At 56.0% G+C, this 15,981-nt stretch overlaps 1 protein-coding gene across 1 annotated transcript; it reads right to left on the bottom strand.

The window, feature by feature from the left end:
- Positions 1-2,657: 2,657 nt before the first annotated feature.
- Positions 2,658-15,692, bottom strand: MSANTD1 (Myb/SANT DNA binding domain containing 1). Its single transcript, XM_075543612.1, has 5 exons — positions 15,627-15,692; positions 8,320-8,398; positions 7,778-8,141; positions 4,902-5,177; positions 2,658-2,898 (listed from the first exon to the last, which is right to left on the bottom strand). Exons 1-5 carry the CDS (start codon positions 15,690-15,692, stop codon positions 2,658-2,660), a joined length of 1,026 nt encoding a protein of 341 aa, XP_075399727.1.
- Positions 15,693-15,981: the final 289 nt, after the last annotated feature.

Raw genomic sequence — 15,981 nt, 5'->3', positions numbered from 1 at the left:
CACACACACGCCTTGCTTCTCTAAAGAACCCAGCCTGAGACAGTGCTTGAAAAAGGCGGCACAACTGGAAGAGAGTCACCAATGTCTCTGAAGTGTGTACATGCAGAAATTGTTGACACAATTGTACTTCATTGTGCACATAGTCAATTTTTAAAAAGAAGACAGAGACTCTGTCCCAAATCACGGAACAGAATGGGCAGCAATGCAAATGGTGCTACGATAAATCTCCTGCAACCTGTGGCCTCTGGGGACTCCTGACTGGCCCAGTGAGGGGCCTGGATAGCCTGGCCCAGGGCTACTGTCATCCCCCATCACCGCTCTGTCCCACAGGCCCTAGAGCGCCCTGGTCCTTCTGCTGGGAGTGGTGGGGACGTTCAGGACCCTCGTGAGGGCACATATGCACTGATCCCATCTCCCCACCAGGTGGTATGCTAGCGGCAGGCCCAGTTGCAGACCCGGTCACTGTCACTCCACAGTCCAGGTCCCCTAACCAGTGCAGGGGAGTGGCAAGAGCCCCACACGTTGTCAAAGAAGTGAGCCCTCGGGGTGGCATTCTGCCCAAGGCTGGCTGGCAGGTCCTGTAGCTGGAAATTAGCTGGGACAAGCCTGTGTGTGCCCCTCTGCGCCACCGTGGCTCAGGGGCATCAGGCTCGCGGCTGGAAGGTGGGGGTGATATTGACGCCTCTGGACTCGGTCAACGCCCCACATCAGGGAAAGCAGCGTGCTCAGCGCTGCCAGGTGCACACTACCCATACCCGTCTGCAGCACAGCATAGTCTGGCCCACACTCTGTGCGCCCTGGCGAAGGGCCTGCGTCCATGGCCCCTGGTGGGTGGGGTGAGCACGCACGGGTGGGTAGACCAAAGGAACCCAGGGATACCCTGCTCAGGAACAAGACTGCTACCTGGAGGTCAGATGAGCTAGCAGGGGCGATTCACCCCATGTCTTGTGGCCTAGCAACTGAGTCTGCTCTGGCCTTCCTGGGGCATCCCCCCCACCCCACCCCGCTCCCTGCATGGCCACAGAGTCCTAATCCCAGAGGCCGTGTCCTGCTACCTGCTCCCACCCCTTCTGCATCAAGGAGGTGCTAGAAAGAATTCTGTCCCTTCCCCACCCTTGCCCCGTCCACAGTGTCTGCCCGGAACGCTGCAGCCCAAATCCTTACTGTGTCTCTGTGCCCCGGAAATATCCACCACTGGCTGCTGTCTCTGTACACACCAGACTCCTGGTGCCCAGCCTGTGTTCCTTGCCTGGGTCCTTCCTGTCCCTCTGGTGGGCCTTCTCTGCATGGGGCCATTGGCTGCTGACCAGGGTCTGCCTGACCTGACTGGGGCAGATGCTCATGAGGTCAGGGCTGTGAGCCACACCCCATTGTCTGCAGCTGGTGCTGTGAGAGGCCTCTGAGGTGTCCCCAGCGCATGGTGCCCCATAGTCCCAGGGGTCAGTCCTTCTAGTCTCTACCTTTCCTTAGTCTGCCTTAGTCTAGAGGCACCAAGACATCTGTTCAGGACCTCACAGCTCACAGGCCGCTGCTCACAGAGGGGTGACCGTGACACATGAGGGGCACTGACTGGAAGGGGGCCCAGGGCTCCCACACAGGAGGGGAAAATTTTACCAATGACCCTCTCCCCATGGCCCCTGCCCCCAGACCCCTCTAACACCTGGTCCCCAGTACACTTGTAGCCCCAAGAGCCCCTGGTCTCCACCACCCTGTCCCTACCACCCCTCACCCTGACCACCCCCAGCCCCCAGTGCCCACACACACAGCCCTGGCTGCCCCACTGCCCCCACCATACCCTGTCCCCATCCCCCACCGTCCCGCCCCGGAGCCCAGCAAAGGGGCAGGGTGGAGCTGCGAGCTCTAAGTTTATTCCTGATCGCTGAGGGGCCTCCGGCACACAGCCCATCACGGGCTAGTAACAGGCTGCGGAGCTGGGGTTCTCTCTGGGGTCTGTGCTGAGGGCTCGGGAAGGACAGGACACGGACCGTGCGGAGGGACCTGCGCGATGCAGTTTGCAGTCAGAACTGACCCATCGACCGTGGTGAAATGACAAACCAGAGTCCCCTGGGGAGCCTCCTCACTTTGCGCCCGGCCTGGCGCCCACGTGAAGTCCTGATGTCCACGGTGGGCAGAGCCTGTCGTCCGGGGCCTGTTCAGACCTTGATGGTGGGCGGGGCCTGAGAGTAAGCACAGCCTGCTGGCATTCGGCAGGGTCCAATGGTGGTGGGCGGGGCCTGGTGGCTGTGTCCTGCAGGCGGTGGGCAGTTTGGCATCCGTGGGGGGCGGGGGCAGGTGTCAGGCTGCAGAGTGGGTCACGCACCCCCAGGTAGGCAGAGTCTGGTGCCCATTTTGGGCGTGTCCTGTAGCAGCCAGGGCCTGGCGTCCACCGTGACTTGTGAGCAGTGGGCACTATCCGGCACCCCAAGTGGGGGGAGTTTGGTGTCGGTGGTGGGCGTGTCCTGTAGATGACAAGAGCAGCGCTGCAGTGGGCGTGCCCTGCCGTCACACCCCCCCCCCCCCGCCCCAGGCGGTGAGCGTGTCCTGTAGGCAGAGGGCGGAGCCTGGTGTTTGCAGTGGGCGTGTCCTGTGGTCAGCAGGCGGGGCCTGGCACCTGTGGTGGGCGGGGCTTGGCGCCGGCGGCGGTCGGTGGGCGGGGCCTAGACGGCGGACTTGGCGATGAGCTTCTCGAGCAGGCTCATCATGCGCTCCTGCAACTGCAGGCTCTGCATCTGCAGGATGTTCTGCTGGTCGAGCACACGGCGTACCTCGCGGCACGTCTCCTCGACGGCGCGGCTCAGCTTGCGCTGCTCCTCCAGCATGGCCTCCAGCAGCCGCAGCTTCTTCTTCTGGAACGCGCAGCTCCGCACCTTGCGCTTCTTGGCGGGCCGCTCCTCCGACCTGCAACGGCACACCGGGCTACTCATACGTGGGCCCGCGGGGCGGGGTGGCGGGGAGGGTCCCCCTGCACGCGCATGCGTTGGTGAGCACGGTCACGCTCACCACATGTCGCGTCGGAACCGTCTGCAACAGGCGAGTGCTGGTCTAACCACACGCTGGAGCCCCCTGAGACACGCACGCGCCGGGCTGAGACACGCGTGTGCCAGCTATCAGACTGTGTGCTGGGCTGAAATGTGCATGGCTGGTCTCTCACACACGTGCCAACTACGAGGCACACATGGGCCAAGCTGCGTCCCTGAGGTGTTGGCCTGAGATACGTGTGGCCCAGCCACCCCACTGAAGTGGCCTCATCTCACGCTCCAGTGGAGACAGGCAGGGAAACTGAGGCTCCAGGGAGGAGGGCTGGCGCAGTGTCCACCTCCCCCTGGGGTCAGCAGCCACCACTGTGACCTGGAGCCAGGGGACAAAGCCACCCCACGGGGAGGGGGTGTCTCCAGACAGCAGAAGGGGGCTCATGGAGCACTACTACAAACAAGCAGCCATGAGACCCCAACCCCAGGCAGGGCAACTGCCCCAGTCGTGGGTCCGGGGGGTGCTCATGGGTGACAAGGACACTAGGAGAGAGCAGGAAGGGTACTAGGCGGTGTGGCAGTTGGCTTGGGGGTCCTCTCAGGAAACCTGCGGCTACCCCATTCCCCGCAGCCCTGGACCCACGGGGAAGCTGAGGCCCCAGGCTCACCCTTGGTGGGAGAGAGGCTGTGCACCGCGGGGGTGTGGGGGAAGGGTGCATCCTGAACACTGCCGAATCCTCTCAGCATTTCCTCCTGGGGGGTGGGGGTACAGCAAACTTACTCCTCAAAAGAGCGAGCCTGCCTGGCAGGGCCCTGACTCACGGTGACTGCCTGTCCTCTGCTTTGAGAGTTGCTGTGTCTGCCCTCCACTGGTGAAGTGCATTCGCCAGGCAGCATAGGGTATGCTGTGTTTGCATGTTCCAGAGGCAGGAGGAGGGTGGGAGGCAGCCCCTCACTCAGGTCACAGCCCTGATCTGATGTCAGGGAGGCCCCCAGCCCCTGGTATGGCTTCCCAAGAGGTGGAAGGAGATAGAAGCCGGCAGAGGAGGAGGGACCTACTGCCACCAAGAAGGAAGGGCTGGGAACAGAGCAAGTCCTTTGGACCTGGGGTCCCTGCGCTGGGAACCTCCTAGACTCAGGGTACGACTGATGCCAAGACCCCTGGAGACAGCCAAGTAATGCCAGGCCTCCACATTCCGGGAGAAGGGCCTATTGCCACCAAGAAAGAGGAGCTGAGAGCAGAGCCTGTTGTTTGTGCTGTGAACCTCCTAGACCCAGAAGCAGACTGAGACCAAGGCACACGGAACGCTAGGGGCTACAGATCCAGAGACCAGGACCTTCCCTGGAGCTGACAGAGAGAAAGCCTTCCTGAGAGCTGCCCCCAGCCCCCAGGAAAATGAATGTCTGTCTGTTAACACCCCCAAGTGGAGCCTCTGTAACAGCAGACACCAGTCCAAGGACCAGGACCCCAGTCCTGGCCTGTGACCCTGGCCTGTGACTCTGTGACCCTGGCTGGGACCCTAGCACAGCAGGGCGGCCCAGCCCTGGGCATCACCCCAGCAGGTGGGAGGGGCTGGGAGATTGTAACACATCGTGAGGAGCCCAAAACCCAACTGGTCAGCTCCCACACGTTTGGAAGCCCGTTCAGGTGCCCCCTCCAGAGGAGCGGGTCTTGCCGAGGGCCGTTAACTGAGGGCGGACAGCCGAGCTTAGGAGGAGATGGCAGGGGGACATGAGGAGCAGGCCACAGCATACCCGGCAATGGGCCCCGTGACTCTGGCTGGGTGGGGACTCCCGGCGTGTCCTCTCCCAAGAAACCCCCACCCACAGATGTACCCAGCCTTGCCCTGAGAGAGTCCTGGGTGTACCCGTAGCCCGGGAGCAAAGACTGAGGCCCAGAGAGGTCAGGGTCTTCAGCGGAGAGGCACACACCTGAGCTTAAGGGACAGTAAGCTGGAAGAGCTGTCAGAGCCGTGGTCCTCGCAGCGGGTTTCGTAGGAGAACTGGCTGTACGGGACGTACAGGGGGGTGGACTTAGCGGGCGGCGAGAGGGACGCCTCGGTCTGGGACGTGGAAGGCCCCGGCTGCTGGCTGCTGGGCAGCTTCCCGTCACAGGACTCGGGGGCCTTGGCCAGGATCCTATCAATGGCTGGGAAATATGGCCAGTCGGGCGGAACTGACTCGCTATCTGTCATGCATTTTAATTTCCTGAAACGAGAGACATAAGAACCAAGGGTGAGACACAGCTGGGCCGGGGTCTGCAGGGGCTCAAGGCCTGAGGCCAGAGGGTTGGCAGGGGCAGCAGGCTTCGGGAGAAGCCCCGCCCATCGGGGAGGGAGGTGGTTGCCACAGGAGGGGCCTGTGTGTCCCCCCAGGCTCTGCTTGGTGAGCCAGTTAGCTGGCAATGGTAAGCTGTGGTCCGATCCAAACACCCTGCCCTCGGCTTGATCCTGGCCCACAGTGACCGTACAGGACAGGGTCAGACCTGACCCCTGTGGGTTTCCGAGACTGGAATTCCTGACGGGAGCAAAAAGCTTCGACTTTCTCCCATGGTGCGGCTCTGCTGACCTGGCCGAGCCACCCGGTGGGTAAACACGGCACCACCAGAGCCCACGGAACAACCACTGCCATGTATGGTGGGATGCAAATGCAGTGGTGGTTGAGCTTACCAAGCCGTGGGCCGTGTTCTAAGGAGGGTCCCTGGGGTGGTGGTGGCAGGACTGAAGGGTGGACTTTCCATCCAGCAGGCTGGAAAGAGTCTGCTCTGGGCTCAGCCACTGACTGCGTGACCTCTCCGAGCCTCAACCTCCCCATCAGGAAAAGGAGGGCGTTCAAAGGGAGCCCTGATGTGGCCACGGCTCTTTTGCAGGGGTCTGTGTCCCCATGACCTTGATAATGCCCCAGGTCGTGGGGCACGGTCCACGCAGGACCCGGCAGACTAAGCTCACAGTCCCGTCTCCATATTCTAAAGAGCACCTTCAGAACAGTAAGAAGAACACTTGCTGTGGGTGCAGGGGTCTCGGGCACATCCCTGTTAGGCCCTCCCTGCACTGGGCCTCAGTTTCCCTTGGGAGCTCCGAGGGGTGCCCAACCACTCCACGGCCGTCCAGTGGAGAATGACTCTGTGGGACCCTGAGGGACAGAGTAGAACTGCCCTGCGGTTGCTGCAGCCACACCTTCCCTGAGGAGCCACCAGACAGACTCCATCTATGCCCACAAGGCCACCAGGGCCCCTCCTGGGGGGTCAGTGTGAACCAAACTGGGACACAGTGTGTGTGTGTTCCCAGCTCTGCTGCCCCTGTCCGGCTCTCCCCCACTCCCTGGTGTCCTCCTCCGAGGTGCAGGCCCCTCTCTGGGGCCCAGGCCGAGTCTTGGAGACCACACAGCCGACGGCTATCCTGAGGGGAGCGGAGGCTGTGCTGGCGTGCGCGCCCACGGTTGCCTGACTTCCGTCCTTGCCCCTCTGCTCGTGGCCTAGTGGCGGTGCAACCCCCTGGTCGGCTGTGCCTGGGGACGGAGATGCACCCTCAGCCTCAGATGCACCTCACACTCAGGCACGTGCGCCCTCTGGTCCCGCCGTTCTGGGCGCTGCCTCTCTCCTCGGGGTGGGGTTCTCAAGTCTCCGCTGCGAGCCAGCTCAGGGCAGACACCTGGTCCTGACCATGCCCCCGCCCCCAAGTCTGCCATGATCGTGACACCCCACATTCACATGCCATCCCTGTCCCTCACTTATGAACCCCAACATCATGACAGCTCTGTGACCTTGTGACCCCTATCTGACCTCATGACCCCTCTGGCCCTGGTTGAGTGTCCCCTCTGTGTGACCTACTCTCTAAATGGGCCTGGTCTGCCTGCACCCGTCCTCCTTTGCCCTGGTGCTAACGCAAGGAGTCTTCCCTCGACCTCTTCTTTCCACACAGTCCCCCACAACTGGACACCCCAGGACTGAACCAAGCCTGGCCTGAGAACTGCCAGGGCAGCCAGGTCTCCTCCTTGCCAGCCTCAGTTTCCCCAGTAGCACAGGGTTCCAACGCCCATTGGGATTGGCTGTGCAGAGCCAGTTCTACACCAGGGCCAGCCCAGCTCCAGAGGGCCAGGCCTGACTGCCCCGCCCCCCAGGGGAGCTGCCTAAGCTGAGAGTCAGGCAGGTGGGTGGCGGCTTTGGGACCCCAGCCTCCAGGAGAGAGCAGGGGGCAGCCTCTGTCCTGGGCTGCTTCCTGGCAGGTTGGCATCACAGGGCCAGTACCCATGGCTGCCCTGGTAGACACCCCACCTGTCCTGGCCTCAGTCTATATATAGTCATGCTGGGCTCTCACCTTGACCTGGTCCCATGGTGACCTTAGTGGCTGGCCTGCCCCTGTCCTGGCCTCTTTCTGCACATGGTCATGCTGGTCCTGTGGCCACCTGGGTCCTGGCTGGCCTCCTGTCCTTACCCTGCCTGTACCTGCCTGGTCCTACTCCATGTCATGCAAGTACCAATCAGCCCATCTGTCCTGGCCTCTCCCCACATGCACCTGCCCTGGTCCCATGGCTGCCTCCACTTCACCCCATTCTGTCCAGGCCCTGAGGCTGCTTGGCATTGACCAGCCTAACCCCCACCCCATCCCAGGCCTCTCCCCACCTGCCCTGCGGTGGCACAGCCTTCCCCGTGCCAGCCACCCACCTGTCCTGGAAGGTCGTGCTGGGGGTCTTGATCCCAACCTCCCCACCCCGCGCCCACCCCGTGGCCCACCCCGTGCCAGCTGGCCGACCTCTGTCCTGGCGTCCCCCATGCCGGCTGCCCCGCCCTGCCCATCCCGGCGTCCCACCTGTACTGGAAGGTCATGTTGGTGATCTTGATCTTGATCTCCTCGCCCAGCCGCCGCTCGCCGGTCATCTGGAAGAGCTTGCTGGCCATCTTCTCGTAGACGCGGGCGTTGCGCTTGGTCTGCTTGAGCTCCTCGAAGCACTCCTCCCACACGAGCATCAGCCCGCGCATCTCCGCGTCCGTCCAGTTGCGGGCGCGCCGGTGCTTCTCCGTCTGGGGGGACACAAGATAGCCGGGCACTTCGGCCGCTGCCATGGCGGAGGCACCTGCGGGGTTAAAAGGCAGACTCAGGCCGGGCCCCCGCCCCCGGCTCAGTTTGGCCACCACGGGCAGCAGTGGCAGCTGCGAGCGGCCGTGGTGCTGGGCTGGAAGGCGGCGCACTCAAAATGGGGCCCTACGTCTGACAGGCAGGAATTTAGTTAAAAGCTTTTAAACGGGAAACGTCATGTTGATGTCACGTTTCCATAGCAACAGAGCAACTGCATGAGCCACAACAACAAAAACCTTTTAACTGAAAACGCAGGAATCGGGGCAGGACCTGACGGGCCATCAATACTGCAGGGGGCGGGATCCAGAGGTGGCCCCGATTGCCCGACCGGACCAGGGACAGCCTGGTGGGGAGCTAGGGACGTAAGGCAGGGCGGGGAGCCAAGAGGGAGGCAGGATGCTGGACACCGGGCAGCAGGCAGACAGGCGGGGGAGAAGGAGATGGATATGACAGGGGGACTTGAGGAGACCCCCCCCCCAGTGCCCCTTGGCCTGTGGCTCCACGCAGTAACTCCACAGCTGGACTGTCATGCGTGGTGTCCCTAACTGAGGAGACAGGCCACGTGACAGGCCACTCGGGTGTGGGGCCACGTGGCGGAAGCCAGCCAGCTCTGACTCTGTTTCCCTCCTTGACGGTGGGCAGGGTAGCAAGGGCAGGGACAGGGGAGATGGGGCCAGTCTGTGACAGACATACACACACAGGCTGAGGCACAAATGCATGAGACACATGCAAACCAGGAGCACACAGTCTAGGCGCACGCAGGCTGGACACAGTAAAGTTGCCTGCAGCCTGGGCACACACAGAGCCTAGGTGCACGCAGGCTGGGCACACACAGAGCCTAGGTGCATGCAGGCTGGGCACACACAGGCTGGGCACATGCAGGTGACTTTTCAGCAGCAGTCAAGCACTGAACGGTTGCGCCACCAGGGCCCCTGTAGTAAAACACCACGCAGCTCACCGTCCTGACCACGTGGAGCACAGTTCCACAGGGTTGGGTGCGTCTGCTGTCCTGTTCCCATCACAAAGATCTTCCTTTTACAACCTAAGCAGATGTCAAGGGCGCTAAAGAGCTGGGACCCACATGCCCCTCTGCCCAGCACCTTGCACAGTCCTCACCCTCGCCCTGCCGGGTGACTGACCTGGGGGGTGAGACATCTGCCATGGGCATCATTGACCCAGGTACATCCACATGCTTCCCCGGACTCTGTGGGCACTGGGGCCCTTCGCGGGCACTGAGCTTCCTGTGGAAATGGAAGCAGGCCTGGGGGCGCCATTGCGAAGCACTTGGCTGCGAACTGGGAGGTCAGCAGTGGGAACCCGCTGGAGAAAGAGGAGGCTTTCGGCATGTGTAAGCATCTGCCGCCTCGGAACCCACAGACACGGGCAGTCCCACTGTGCCCCAAAGGGTCACCCAGGCAGAACCAACTTGGTGCTGCTGCTGGTGGCTTTTCCAGATCTGTCGGTGTCAGGCTGCTGAGGGCACGGTCGATAGTCTGAATTTATCTTTCCCTTCCGGGGTAGCAAGATGAGTCTGTTCACCATGTCAAAAACCAAGGGGGTCCCTCTTGGTCGGAACTGGCCCGACAGCAGTGGGCTTGAGGTTTAAATCTCTAACACGGCCTTTGCCAATTCAACAGGTCTCAGGTGTACGGCTTGGTGATGCTGTTGCTAGGTGCGTCGTCGATTCTGACCCACGGCCACCCGAGCGCAAACCAGAACCAGACACTGCCCAGCCCCGCACCATCCTGACGACGGCTCCTCTTGCCTAAGCCCGTGGCTGCAGGCAGTGTGGCCATCCTTCTTGTCCACTTTGCCAAGCACGACACCTAACCTGGTCACCTAACCTGGTCTCAACTTAAGGGGTGGTGCTGAGACCACTTCCAACCCTGGGCCTTGACAAAGTCAGCAAGGAAGTCCCTTCCATGAACCCTTTGGAATTATTGGCCTGATATCATTATTGATAATTGTAGCTGCCTTCTGTTTCCTGATCATTTTGATCACTTCCCCTTTTAGGAAACAACTGATGTCAACTGAGGAATGTTCCCCAGAAGTTGAGGTTACTCCCCTTCCTATGGCTTTGAAAGATCCATGTCCTGACTGTGTGCAAAGTGTATTGTATAATAAAACTAGAAACTGGAAGCCAGAAACCCCCCTTAAGGAATTTATGTTAGATGTTGAGCAGGCTGAGCTATTGCAACCGAAAACCACGGAAATCTCAGAGGCTCGTTAGGAAGCTTTTGTGCAAGACTCTAAAAAAGTTTATCATCTTCTTTTCCCCCTGCTTATAGTGGTTACTGCATAGGGGGGAGAATATGGTATCCCCCTCCCAAAGAGAAATAGAGTTCCTGACCCTGATTTACCTTATACGAGGGCTCATAATAAGAATGGCATAAGAATAGTTAACAAAGAAGGTGTACAAGTTCCTTTTAGTAGTTTAAGTTTTATGGAAAGGTTAGCAAGAGGAGGGCCTCCGTGATGTTTGAAGTCCACTGACACAAAGCTACCTATTGTGAGGCAACTCGTGCCTTGGTACAGAAAGACTTCTGGGAGTTTAATTTATGGGAACTTGGTGGAAAAGAAAGAACAAGAAATGAAAGCCCTAGACGAACAGCCTAAGAAAAGAACAACCAAAGCCTGTCAAGTAATTTTTGTGTTTGATAATGAAATGCATCAATGCTTTATTGATTTCATAGTTAGAACAATGCGCCCTAGTTAGATAAAGTGTGCTCAGTTAATTGCTTATGGAAATTTTGCCTTTTGAGTTTTATAAGATTAAATAAAATATTAATAGATATAATATTTTGTTAGAAGGTTTATGTCTATCACCCTTGTGGTTGAGTTTTAGTTTCAAAATGTACTAATTTTTAACCAAGAATCATGATGTGTATCTGAACGAGAGTAAAGATATGTGATTATGTAACTTGTCATGGTTTTGTGGCCTGAGAATTTCCTGATGTATGATCTCAGGCCATAAGCTTTAAGCCAAGAAAAAGAATATGTAAGTTGAAGCTTTCATGAATAAAATTGGAACAGTCACCCGCAACCTTTGAGTCGTGTGGTTTCTGTCTCCCACTCGCCGACGCTGTGACTCACCTTGAGGGACCCCTGGACCTTGCTGCAGCTGGACTGCGGCAGGGTGGAGTCTAGGCTGTCAATCTGGAAATAGCCAATGAGACTTCTGTGGGCATGGCCTTCCCCTGAGAATTCTGGGAACTCTGGAACTTCCTCCTTGGAGGCAGAAGACACCTGTCTCTCTCTGCTACTCCCTGGGAGACACTGCAGAAGACAAGCCACATGGATGCAACCAGACCTTGGAAGCCAGAGAAGCCACGTAGAGACCCCTGTCAGTGCTGAGATGCTTACAACGCCACTGGACCCAAAGACTTTCTACCCACTGGCTTGTGATCATCCTGCATTTGGCTTCATTGCATGTGTTTCATGAATCTGAAGAGGACTTTATGGATTGGTATTGGACATAGGAGCTATTATTGGACTTATGGACTTGATCTGGACTGGGATGTTTTCTCAATGTTCAATTGCTCTTGTATATAAAGCTCTTTCTTATACACACGTGTGTCCATGGATTTGTTTCTCTAGTCCACCAGACTGACACAATGCCCAAAGTGTATGTGAGATGAAGTCTCATTAGCCGTGCTTCTAAAGAGCATTCTAGCCAAATTTCTCCCAAGACAGATTTGCTTGTGCTCTGGGCAGTCCAAAGTGTGTTAAGGCTTAATAGAGTAAAAGAATTTGTCTTAAGTTACTCCATTTTGAAAAGCTTAAGTGCCAACCCCCATTCTAAGAGAGGTATGTTATTTTAGAAAAGCAAGTCACTGTGACCTTGAAAATATCCACTCGTAAATGTAAGCAAGAAGTTTTGCAAGATCATCTGGTCCAAGATAAGCTGAGCAGGACATGCCGAACTACCCGCATCCCTGTTATCTTATGTAAACACCCTTTCCCATTCCTTGCTCTACCCCCCTCGCCTTGCTGGTTTTAAGTGTATAAAAGGGAAAGAAATATTTTGCAGGACGCTTCAGCTTTGGACCCTGTGTGGCCATGCTGTAGCCCAAATCCGGATTTGCCTTTCTGTAATAAAGTTTTGCTTTGTTACTTTGCAGCTGCTTGTGGGTCAGTGGTCTATGTTGGGCGCGACTCCGTAACAAAGTGATTTCCACCGTCTCCACCAGCACCCTTCAAAGGCGAGCATTCTCCCGCGGCCTTCCTTCTTCAGGGTCCGACTTCCACATGCCTGTGAGGTGACCGAGAACTCCCTGGCTAGGGTCAGGCCATCCAGTCTTCTTCTGGGAATGATATTCACTGTGGGTTTTCCACATGGGACCCTTGTTCGTTTTGAGGGCGTAGCCTCTGATTCCCACTTCTCTGTTGTGTTTCTCTGCTCTGATTTCTATTACTCCCTTCCTCCTGCTTGCTTTGGGGCTAGGTGGCTCTTCCTCTGGCAGCTCCTTAGACCAGTCCTGCTCTTTCTGTAGTGGGGCCTTCGTTCTTCTGTAATACAGGCATCGACACCCAGGAATGTCTTTTTATGGTTCTAAGCAGATTTCATACTTTTTGCCTGATTGTGTTTAATTCCCACGTATTTCTCAATTCTCTAATTTCCCTACTGTTATCGGTTGGTAGTGTCGTTCCGCTGTGATCTGTTGGTCTGGGGGTCGTGAGTGGAACAACTTTATAAGCAGCCCTCTTCTAGGCCCACAGATCTGACAGGCAGTGCAGACACTGCTTAACCACGGCAGATTCCACATGCTTCCCAAGTACACGTGGAACATTCTCAAGGACAGGCCATGTGTTAGGCTGCCAATCACGTTAGAACCTTGACAGAGGTTGAGAGAACATACAAAGTGTTGGGTTTTTTTTTTTCTCTCCAGATCACAATGAAACAAAACTACCAACCAGTTAACAAGCAGAGCACTGGAGAATTGAGAAAAACTATGGGAATCCAACACAGGCAGGCACTGCCGGAAACACCGCAGCTTCGCTGCCCATTTCTTGTTACATTGGTTTTTAGTCTTTGAGCATTCAGAACCCTTTGCAGCATAGTCAAAATTCTTAGGACATCTGCATTCAGTTACAGGACCCCAAACGGGCTGCACCCAGAGTGGGAGACACTGCCCCAGGGGGTCACTGGAATGACCCAGGGTGGGAAGCAGAAGCAGGTACCTACCCCCCCCCCCCCCGATCCTGGATGTCGGGCTATAGTACTAAAGCTTTGAGCTGCCAAGGGGATGCTGGGTAATTTTTCCCCCTTTTCCGACCAAGGGGGTAGTTGGCCAAATAAGTTTGGAGGCCTGTGACCCATGTTCTTGCTCACGTCTTACTTCCTTATTGCTCTTCTCTCTGCTTGCTGGTGTTGAAGTCTCCAGCTGTAATGGGGACAGTCTGTTTCTCCAACCACTGCTGTCCATTTCTGCTGCATGTTTGGGCTCTGTTGTTAGGTGTACGTGGTAGCTACATAATCTCATGTCAACTTGAGGATATTAAAACTGCAGGGGTTGGGTCTACCTGTCAATTAGGCCACAGTGTGAAGGTGCCTACTGTAGGCGGGACCTTCTCATAAGGAGGGTCCTGGGAACCTCTCTGTTGATGGGCCACGCGGAGACCTGCGAGAGCCCTGGAGATGTGTCTACCGCCATTGGATCCACAAAACTTTGCACCCACCAGCCAGTGATGTTTCTGCATCCTGCAGCATTGCATGTGGCTTCTGAGTCTGAGAGGGGTTTATAGGCTAGGATCAGACTGATACACTTGAGTTGGACTGGGCTGGGCTGTTTTATGGAGACATAATTACTTCTTGATAGAAAGCTCTCTCTGGATTTATTTCTCTAGTCAACTCGGCCTAACACAGTGTATATATGTTTACAATTGCTGTATCTTCTTGCTAGATCAATAGCAATGTTATTGATCTATGTTTTCTCTTGTAACCTTTTTAACAGTTAAAGTCTACTTTGTCTAACAATAAGATAGCCATCTCAGGTCTCCTTCCCTCTTAATAGGGAAGATCTTTTTAATCTTGTGCCTCTCCATTATCACTATTTCACTGTTCACAGTTCACTGTTCACAGTCCCACTGGGGGTAGGATAAGAGTAGGGTACCTGGTGACATAGTGGACACATTGAGCTGATAACTGAAGGGTGAGAGGTTCAAGCCCATCGCTTGCTCTGTGGGAGAAAGATGAGCAGGCTGTGAAGTGTCTAAAACTCACAGGGGGCAGTTCTACTCGGTTCTGCATGGTCACTAGACTCGGAAGAACTTGAGGGCAGTGAGATTTTTCTTAGGTGTCTTAATTCAATCTCCTCTGAGACATAAAAGGGGCTATGAAATGAGAGAGAAATGAAGCAAAACCAAAGGGGAAGACGCATGCCAGGCGAGCATCAAAGTTGCTGGGAGTCGATGCTGAAGATAGGCACAGGCTTTCTTCCTCCAGTGTGGTCAGAGAGGCAGGCCCTGCCCTTAGGGCTGGCACCCAGCATGGGGATCCCTAGACTCCCACGCTATGCAGAAGTAAGGCTGCTTGAATCTGGTACTTGAGCTGTTTCTTTCAGAGCAGCTCCGGACACCTCGGACACCGTCCTTGCTGTGTATGGTGTCTATGCATCTCCTGTCTATGAATCTAAACTGAGTTTCTTGTGGACAGCAAATAGATTTTTTCTTAATTTTCAAATCCAATCTACCAACCTCTGCTTTTCAAAAGGCGCGTGTGGCCATTTACATTTAAAGTAATCACTGATCAAGAAGCCCTTGCTTCTTCTTCCATCTCGTTACCTGATTCTCTATACATTTTGGTGGTTTTGGTCCTCAATTCTTCCATCACTAGTTTTTCCGGTGGGGGCTGTTTTAAAATTATTTTTTGTGGTCTGTTTTGATTCCCTTTCCTTTTCTGAATATAGTTGTTAAAGATCATTTTACTGGGGGCTCTTACAGCTCTTATAATAATCCATATATCGATTATACCAAGCACATCTGTACATGTGTTGCCATCATTTTCTAAACATTTACTTTCTATTGAGACCTTAGTATCAGCTGGTCTTCCCCCACGCCCCTGTGACCCCTTAAATGGTTATTTTCATATCTTACACTGACCACTGTTCCCCTCAGCCCTACAGCTTCTGTAGCTTTAAGTTATTCTCTCAGTGGGCACTGGGGACTACACGTAACACGTCAAATTTACAACAAGAGTTTGAAATGAAATGTACCAACTCAGTTAGTGTTTCCTGTAGGGAAGGGCCCCAGACTCTGTTCACCTGTGAGTGTCTTCGTGCCTCCGTGATTCCTGAAGGAGTTTCCCCGAATGCCTTGGTCGACAAAGATACGCACATCCCTCCTCTCGGCGGCGCGGTGCACCCGCCAGCCCACTGCCTCCCACGTCTGTGATCTCCACTGAGACCTGCTCTCCAGCTGCGCTCAAGACTCTGCATTGTTCCAGAGGATCTGGCTACAATGTGTCCCAGCGTGGAGCACTTCCAGTGTACCCTGCGTGGAGAACGTCATCTTTCTGGGATGAGTGTCCATGTCTTTGCTCAAGTTTTGGGGAAGCGATCTCTTCTCCGCCTGCATCTCCTACGGTGCGGAGGTTGGGACACTTGGTGATGCCCTGGAAGTCTTCCGGGGACAATTCCTTTGTGTTCATCGTCTCTCCCTGCTCGGGCGCAATGGCCCTGATGACCACCTTCAAGTTCACGGTCCTTGTCTCTCGCTGTTCTCATGTTAGACCCCTCTGGGGAAGGTTTCATCTAGTCGGTGTCCTTCCTGTGCGGCAGTTTCCTTCGGTTCCCTTTTAGAACTGCTCTCCTCATCGATCGTCTTGTTTGGTTCCTGCCACTTTCCTATCTCCTGTGGTTATTTGTTCGTGATTCCCTTTAGCTCACCGGGCAGATTTAAGACGGTTCGACACTCAAACTCAGGGCCCTCGGGTGATT

Source organism: Tenrec ecaudatus, chromosome 3, assembly GCF_050624435.1.
Source record: "Tenrec ecaudatus isolate mTenEca1 chromosome 3, mTenEca1.hap1, whole genome shotgun sequence".
Lineage (NCBI taxonomy): Eukaryota > Metazoa > Chordata > Mammalia > Afrosoricida > Tenrecidae > Tenrec > Tenrec ecaudatus.
Note: the sequence above shows the minus strand (reverse complement) of the source record. Positions and strands in the feature narration are given on the sequence as shown.